The sequence below is a fragment of the Salvia hispanica genome, chromosome 4 (assembly GCF_023119035.1).
Source record: "Salvia hispanica cultivar TCC Black 2014 chromosome 4, UniMelb_Shisp_WGS_1.0, whole genome shotgun sequence".
Lineage (NCBI taxonomy): Eukaryota > Viridiplantae > Streptophyta > Magnoliopsida > Lamiales > Lamiaceae > Salvia > Salvia hispanica.
The window spans coordinates 41,605,133-41,613,856 of NC_062968.1; the positions used below are offsets into that span (position 1 = coordinate 41,605,133).

General features: G+C 36.4%; 1 protein-coding gene across 2 annotated transcripts; it reads left to right on the forward strand.

Annotated features, from left to right (window-relative positions):
• Nucleotides 1-2,904: 2,904 nt before the first annotated feature.
• On the forward strand, nt 2,905-8,471 carry LOC125223979 (dihydroorotase, mitochondrial). Of its 2 annotated transcripts, XM_048127305.1 has the most exons (9): nt 2,919-3,060; nt 3,219-3,322; nt 5,593-5,682; nt 5,769-5,950; nt 6,185-6,321; nt 7,437-7,602; nt 7,710-7,826; nt 7,931-8,091; nt 8,158-8,471. In XM_048127305.1, exons 3-9 carry the CDS (start codon nt 5,600-5,602, stop codon nt 8,350-8,352), a joined length of 1,041 nt encoding a protein of 346 aa, XP_047983262.1. In that variant the 5' UTR covers nt 2,919-3,060; nt 3,219-3,322; nt 5,593-5,599; the 3' UTR covers nt 8,353-8,471. The 2 variants fall into 2 exon arrangements, with proteins under 2 accessions (XP_047983261.1, XP_047983262.1); XM_048127304.1 differs by lacking the exon at nt 3,219-3,322 and having other exon boundaries at nt 2,905-3,060.
• Nucleotides 8,472-8,724: the final 253 nt, after the last annotated feature.

Here is an 8,724-nt window from a genome sequence, read left to right on the forward strand (position 1 = left end):
GTCGTGCTTCCCCAATGTTGCTCTGAGTTTCCAAATACATCCACCTGTTTGCTTCCGTCGTCTCCTATTTGTGCTCGTGCTCCCCGTCTCTTTCGGTTCTTTCAGAGTTTTGCATTCCACATTCCATTTTGTTGGTTTACTTTCCACCACGTAGTATTCTTATGTCGATGACTCCAAATGCCATAAAGTAACAGCAGTCTTCAACTGTAGCTTGGTATCAAATTTAGTTCCTAACCCAATCCGCGTGGGATTCTTCTCATCCCAAAACCAACTGCTAGATTCAGAATCATCGTGGTTACTTTCATGGTAATTACCTTATGTCGTCGGTAGAGTACGAAAATAACATAACCTTGGATGCTCATACTCCTGTTCACTTCGCTCTTCAGGGACTAATGGGACATACCTACGAGGCACATTCAATGTCTTATCATAAGATGCATCTTGGGTTGCTTCTGATTCTTCACTCAATTCAGGTGGGGTTGTTGATTTTTCTGACACAGTCTTCAGATTCAGAATCGTCACTAACTTCATTATGGGGAGATAGTCCACCTTCCCCAGAACCAGGCCCATCATCCCCAAAACTAGGCTCAGCATCCCCAAAATTAGCCGGCTCATGACTAACTTCATTATGTCCAGATGGACCATCATCATATTGTACTATATCTTGAACTTGTCGTTGTTGTGCTAACTTAGCTTGATAGTCAACAAATAACTCAATTTGACCTGATTGAATAGTTGTTGCAAACATATCCCTCATATATGCATCGCAAAGTCGAACGCCCACAAAGTTATATCCATGACCCACTTGAATTGCACGCTTCCATGTCAAACTAATCATATACTCATTAATATTGATTCCAATGCAATCACATATTCTGTTAACCAACTCATTGTATGGAACAAACTTATCTAACACAAGGTATGCATTTGCCACGGGTGGCTCATAAGACAAACCAATTCCTCCAATTTGTACTATTCTTCCATCCCAATATAAAAGGACACAAATAGATTCTGTGTCCATAATCCTGCAATACACAACTTTATCTCAAAATTTAAATAATTCAAAATAAACTATATACCAAATCTTTAGAAATTAACAATTCAAAAGACACTACATACCAATCCTAGTAGCTAATAACACACATTGAACATACAATTTATACCAATAACATAAAATTTTAATTTTTAACTACAAAACCTAAATTATAATTTTTAACTACTAAACCTAAATGAAGAAGAAAAGCATGTAACTTACCTTGAGGGAGAAACAATTAGACGAATTTGGGCGATTTATGCAAGAATCGGACGACAAGGTAGCATTCTTGGAAGGGTTTCGCGAGAAAGTGTAGTAGTTTAGAAGCGGCGCGTCTGCGATTCTGTTATGTTGTGCACTAATTTTATTCACATTAGACAGACATTCTAAGAATGCGTGTTTAGTTTGATTTTTCTGATCGCGATAATATTCACCTAAGTTACGTATTAAGAATGCGTAACACCCACTAATAGAAACAAAACCATCTATCCATGGAAGCAGTTTTCCAGAATCACCTATTTATAGAATTTTGTCATTAGCATTTGATTAAACCTCAATTTTGCATGATCAAATTTGCCTGTGTTGCTGCCATCTCCCGATATATTTGTTTGTTTATTGATTATTTCGCTGAAATTGTAGTTTTATTCACAATTCCACCATGGTGAGATATGTTCTTTGTGTTGGAAAAACAGCCAAAAAATTTTAAATTATTAAATTCTTAAATCAGTTTTTAGTTTGTTTCATTATAGCTAAATACTCAATTTTTCCTATTAAATATAAAATATTTATTTTTATCGAAAATTTTATATGTTAGTATTATTTTACTAAGTTATTGCAGTGAAAATAAAATAAGAAAGATACAAAATAGAGATTATGTTGTACTGTGGAGTATTAATTTTGGGTTATTTTTCATAGTATTTAATACAATAGGATAATCCTGAAAAGAAATAAAAAAAAATGAGATTTGTTTGATAACTTTATTCAAAATATTGCTTAATCTGTGTAAGTAGAGTAATATTTATTTAACTCATTCGATCTGAATATTGCATATTTAGAATGGAGGTGAGGAAAGAGAAATTTCGTTATTAGGAGTTAATTATGCTGACCTTTCGAAATTAGGGGTTAATTTCCCTGACCTTAAGAATATGGGATCCAGGCGTGCGTATTTTTCGGAACAAGGGATTTCTGGTTTTTTTTATCCTTTTTCTATTCTTTTTTCCTATTATTTATTTCTTATCATTTATAAGTGGACTAAACTACCCTTTTTATATTTTTATCTAAATTCTAATAAATCAACATAATCATCTTTCATATTTTTTCCGTATATTCTAAATATCAAACAGAATCACATTCCAATTGAGAGACACCAAACTCCCATCTCTTTACACTAGAAAACCAGATTGGCCTCCACCTATTTTCTCTACTGAGCCTCCACTCTCCACCCTTTGCTGCTTCTTTTCCTTACTCCAGACCTGTGTCCACCCTCCTCGACGGGCGCCTCCACCGTTCGCCGCCTCTGTCTCCACCTTTCTCTGCCCGCCGTCTCTTCAATCCAAAATAAATGATTCGGGATGGTATACGATTAGATATTGTCTACTTTTTCACATAGCTTGTTAGTTAATAGGAGTAGTGATGATAAATTATTTAGTGAATAAAATTGTTATTTAATGAACACTACAATAGTTCACTCACAAAGATAATATGGAAAAGAGAAAGATATTCAAATCAATATTTTAATATTTTTATATCATTTGTATGATCGGCTGATTAAAAGAGAAGATAATTTATAGGAATTTAGATAAAAATATAAAAAGGTAATAGGAAAAAAAATAGAAAAAGCATAAAAAATCAGAAATTCCATTGTTCCACGCCTCGATCCCATATTCCGAAAGGTCAGTGTAGTTAACCTAACGAAGTTTCTAGGTGAGGAAATTAGGGCATGGTTTTCTCTTCTCTCAAATCTTGGACGGCCGACAGCAGCAGCCAGTAGCCGCTCGGCTCCCAGCCTGAGCAGCCTCCTATCACTGGTACCCTAACTTTGATTTTGAGTTGGACTTTGATGGACTTGTGTGTGATTATGTTTTAATTTCTTCGTACATTTTCGTTGCTGTGTCGATTTTGCTTTAAATACTCCATACTTAAATACTGTATATAATTGAGGCCCACAACTGTCAATTCCATGTAGATACACCTTAATAAAATAGCCTCCATCGTCTTCTTCATATGAAGAAATACAGAACCCATCGTCTCTCTCTCTACGGTTCTTGTTTCCTCTTCATCAGGCCACAGGCATGTTTCTTCCCCCAATAAATACATAATATGAAGGGTGTTTTGCAATTTTTCACAAATTATGCAGTAGCTACAGTGCTACCCCATATTTGGGTGCCTACTGCCTACTGTTCAAAAAACGCAAAAATGGTAATTTGAGATGCGTTTTGGTGTTGGTTGGGGCTGTTTAACTGGAAAAATGGGTTTTCCAGTATAGTTGGAGTTGCCCTTAGGATATTAGATAATTTTATTTCAGCTGTAAAGATTTGATTCTCCTCCATGTTTTGTGTTTTCATTTTTTGGTATCGCTTAATTGATCAATAAGTGAAAAAAAAATCAAATTATGGTTATAATTTTTTATGATAGCTATAGATACATACATCATGCTATCTTTAGATATGATTTAAGTATCAATGGTGAAATAATAGTGAAGTTTGGATGGATAAGTGGCTGTAGCTATGATTATGAAACTAATTGCAAACATAATTTCGTTAAAAGGGTGTAAATTTCGAAAACAAAAGGGAGTAGTATACTAAAAAGAGACATTATTTTTAAAACCAATAAGTGACATTAAATGGGTGTATATACAAACAAAACTAGTAGTACTCTGTAATTAGTAATTTTGTTTCATCCTCATTTGAAAGCTAGGGTTTAAGATTTAAATTCATCCTCACTTTGAAATTGAGCAAAACTATGTGTAAACCCAATCTTTTGATGGTTTCCTAAGCCTCCTTTGAGAAGTGAATAGAATGATTGTTGAACTTAATGCTTGAATGTAGGGGCAATATGGAGTTGTTAATAAAGTTTTGGAAACTTGGTTTGCTAATTTGATTTAGCTTGAGAATGTACTTTACATGCATAATTTAAATTTAGATTGTGAGAAAGATGTGTTTTTGGTAAAAGATGATTTTGGACAGCCTTTATTTTATGCAAAGTGGAATTGTGAGGATTTTGCATACGTTTGGGGCATCGGTCAATTGAATAAATCTACACTCTTGCAGATTATTTTGATCAAAATTCTTTTGTTTTAATAGGTTATGAGGACCATTCATCCATGTTATATTTGTTTACTGTCTTACCTGAATCTTAGACATTTATTTGCCCACTTTCTCATTTCTGCCGACATATTTTAGTCATTCCAAGTATTGTACAGTTATAAGGCTAAATTATCCAAGGCATAAGTGTTCTACCTACCTCTTTATTTTTCTCATTTACGGAGTCTGTTTCATGTATGAATGGTTTCTCTTGTCTGTTCAAAGCCAAAATTGCATGTATATATGTCGGAAAATACCTAACTCAGTGTTTTCTTTGTATATTTTGCACCTCCTTTTGTTACCGAATTCATTAAATATTAAATATCTTTGTTGTGTTCTTCTTTATTCTTAAGTGTTCCATGCTATCCCTCCATTCGAAAATCTCTCAAATACCTCTATAGAATCTGAGATTTGTAAGTCAATCTACAAATTCTGAAAAATGTAACACAAGTTATTCAGACCGACCTTGTTCTATAAGTTATGATTTTGGAATGCATTTGCTACATTAATATGGTAATCTGTTCACCTTTCCATTTTACCTTTGTTTTCTGACATCATTGGTCTACTGATCAATTTTTTTTTTTTGCATTGATGACTCCAATTCTGTTCTTGACCTTGCAATCTTTGAGTTTTAGTATTCCACGACTTTTATTTGTATCTGTTACTTTTGACCTTCTTGTGTATGTTTGGTTTTTTCTTTTTTTTATCACCATGATGAATTGTCCAGCCAATTCTATTTCAGGAATACCTTTGCCGATAAAACTTCTTTATTTTGTGATTAAGATGTCACTTAGACTGGCTTCTTTTCGGTAGTGCACTGTATTTCTCTTGTCAACATTGAACTGCGACCTATTTTCCGTTTTACATGAGCCCCATGTCTGACCTAGTACTTTGGGATTCATTATATTAACACTTTTGTGTGCAACTTCTTGATCTCGCGATTTTTGCCACTAAACCCTGTATCTAAAGCTGCCTAGATTTATGATATCTATAATAAAACCCAATAGGCGGCTGGTCTGAAATGTCTGGGCATTGATCCTATTTTTTCACTTGCAACATAATATTGACGTTCCTCTCCGCCGAAGTTGCACTAATATTTTGCTCAATCCTACGGCTTGCTTTGAACCTTTCTGCGTCAAAAATTTAAGTTTAGCATTTTGCCTTTTCCTTATTGGCATTGTTCTATTCTTTTCATGAGTTTACTTCCTTGTGCTATCTTCATAACTTGTGGGTCTATTGACATGATGGAGCATATAGGATAAAAATGGAGCTTTCAATCACACGACCTGATGATTGGCATCTCCATCTTCGTGATGGGCAGCTTCTTCAAGCAGTTGTCCCGCACAGGTTGTAGCTGTACTACTAAAAATCCATGTGTAGACTTTAGTTTGTTCTCTTGTTGAGTTTAGTACTTTCCCCTTATTTGCATACAGTTCACAACACTTTGGGAGAGCCATAGTCATGCCAAATCTGAGACCTCCCATCACCACTACTGCTGCCGCTATGACCTACCGACAATCAATTTTGAAGGTTCTGCCAAAGGACAGTGATTTCAATCCTTTGATGACACTTTATTTGACAGACACTACAAGCCCTAATGAGATTAAGCTAGCAAGTGAGTTTGTGAAACTCCTTTTTTACGAGGTGCATAGTTCCAGAGGGAGCTTGTATGCTGTTATCTTTGACAACCTCATGTTTTAATATTAGATTGCTAAACTGCTTCATGGAAGTAGGGAATGCGTTTTCTCCACCACAAGTTTTTGTTTCGATTTCATGTATTCTTTCACATCAAAGATGTTGTTTTAAAAGTTAATGGCTCCATGATTTATATAAATTATTGCTATTGCAGGAGAGAGTGGAGTTGTATATGCTGTGAAATTGTATCCAGCTGGTGCTACCACAAATTCTCAAGATGGTGTAACCGACCTCTTTGGGAAGTGTTTACCTGTACTTGAGGAAATGGTTCAGCTGAAAATGCCTTTGCTGGTAAGCTTACTTTTGTTTCTTCATAGCGAATTGTGCTTCAAGTGTGAAATATATTATGTTTGTGCAGCCTAATCACCACTTTTGCTTATTATACTCTTGGATAAAAATAAATACTTACAAATACTATGTTGGTGAACAAGTTGTTTTAATGCTCATTGAATTGCCATTTTGTATTTTGAAAGCTAATAATATACATATAGACAACGTGTTCGCTTGAACTATATAAGTCAATAGAAAAATAAAAGCAAGATTTAACATGAATGTGACATGACCATTGACCACACATCAATATTGTAGGCGCACAAAAATTGGCAAAACCCTACTGCGAATGAAAACTGTGCAGGTGGGGAGGTATCAAGTCCAGATGTTGATTAATTGTGTTAGTGGGTGAATTTGTGATGTCTGCCACCCTTTTGGCAGAAGTTCACTAAGAGATAATCAATGTTGTCGATCCCGTATGGCGGTCCGCCTGACAGGGATATGGCGTATCGGTATGGTGGGATATAGTGGTCTGTGTTTTATGGCTCTATTATCTCAGAGCTATAAAACACAGGCACACATACACACACACACCACCTGCACGATGAAACTATCCAAAGGGAAATTAGGGATAAGGGTGAAGGACTTCTCTTACGAGGCTTTCACTGTGCAACCCTTAGTGTCCCTTTTTTCTAAGTCTAAAATACTAGGCAAGTGATTGACCTACTAGTTCTAGGCCATGTACACTCTAGAGCTTGTACTCTTGTTGCTGTTTCCAATGTAGCTTCCCCCAGATCCGTACTAAAAAAGGGCTAGGGGAGCGGCTATTAGAGTGAGACAAGCGAGTGAGTGAGCTACTAGTTGTAGGGTATGAGTGCTCTATTAGCGCTTGCGAGAGCTAGTTTACCACTATGAGGCCGTAGGTATCTTGCCTTCCTAGTATGGAGCCAGTGTCTTGTTTGTTCTTGTTGCTCTGCTTTCTAGTACCCGTAACCTAGTATGGAGCCAGCATATTCTCTTCATCCTTATCGAGTTCTTTGGCACGAGCCTTTAGTATGCGTCTACAAAGGCTGGTCCTTATTAAATTGGTGCATAAAAATAATTGGCAAGGACCTCAGTGAATGAATTCTCTGCAGGTCCATGGGGAGGTAACAAATCCCGATGTTGATGTGTTTGATCGTGAAAAGGTGTTCATCGATACAGTTCTCCGCCCCTTAATTCAGAAGTTCCCCCAATTGAAGGTTGTCATGGAACACATTACGACTAAGGATGCTGTGGACTTTGTTTTGTCTAGTGATGAAAGTATGCCCTCGTGTCAAATGCTTTTAAATGCAGAAGTTCCATTATGTTTGATCAATCAAGATGATGTCATTGCCACTGTCTAATATTTTTATTTTCATGCTTTATAGGATTTGTTGCAGCAACAGTCACTCCACAACATATTGTTCTTAACAGAAATTCCCTTTTCCAAGGTGGATTGCAACCTCACAATTATTGTCTTCCAGTACTGAAGAGAGAGATACATAGTACGTATGCCTTTAGTTATCAATAATGTTGTGGTCTTCGGAATCACACATAATTAGCAAACATTGTTTCTACTGTTGCGTGAATCAATTTGACATTCTTTCAGGGCAGGCAATAGCATCAGCCATCACGAGTGGAAGCAAAAGGTTCTTCCTTGGAACTGATAGTGCCCCTCATGATAGAAGGAACAAGGAGTGTCCTTGTGGGTGTGCTGGAATCTACAATTCGCCTGTGGCCCTATCACTGTATGCAAAGGTTTTTGAAGAGGTAAATTTGTGTGCATTATTAGTACAAGGAAATTTGAAGTCCTAATTAATGATCGCATTACTACAGGCTGGTGCGCTGGACAAGTTGGAGGCTTTTGCGAGCTTCAACGGACCAGACTTCTATGGTCTACCAAGAAACAGCTCGAAGATAAGATTGAGCAAGACCCCCTGGACAGTACCAGCATCATTTTCTTTTGGATTGGGTGATATCGTTCCAATGTTTGCTGGTCAGGTACTCGACTGGCTACCATCTCCTATCTAGAATAACAAAATTTACGCACTTTGAATAATTTATGACCGGCATCATCCAGGATTATGTTATGTACACACCTTAAATTTGAGGTTGATGGAATTTAATTTAATTTTGACAAATTAAGACTACAATATTGTAGAGGTGATGTGATGATGGATGCGTGTGATAAAAATACTAAAAATTTGAGTAATTGCATGTATAAGTAAGAATATGGGGTGGAGAGGTGTGGTCGCCCCCTCCCTACCGTCCGGAAAGCCTAAATATCCCCCTATAGTCGGAGTCGTAAATAGCATAATTGCGCCCTTCTATTGTAGAAATATACTATTCCCTCCGTCCCACGATAAGTCATATTTTGTCATTTCGGTCCGTCCCACAATAAAA

Coding starts and splice junctions, on each gene's coding strand:
- LOC125223979 (XM_048127304.1), top strand. CDS start 5,600: ATGGAGCTTTCAATCACACGACCTGATGATTGGCATCTCCATCTTCGT. Junction 5,951..6,184: donor TAATGAGATTAAGCTAGCAA/GTGAGTTTGTGA, acceptor TTGCTATTGCAG/GAGAGAGTGGAGTTGTATAT. Junction 6,322..7,436: donor AGCTGAAAATGCCTTTGCTG/GTAAGCTTACTT, acceptor AATTCTCTGCAG/GTCCATGGGGAGGTAACAAA.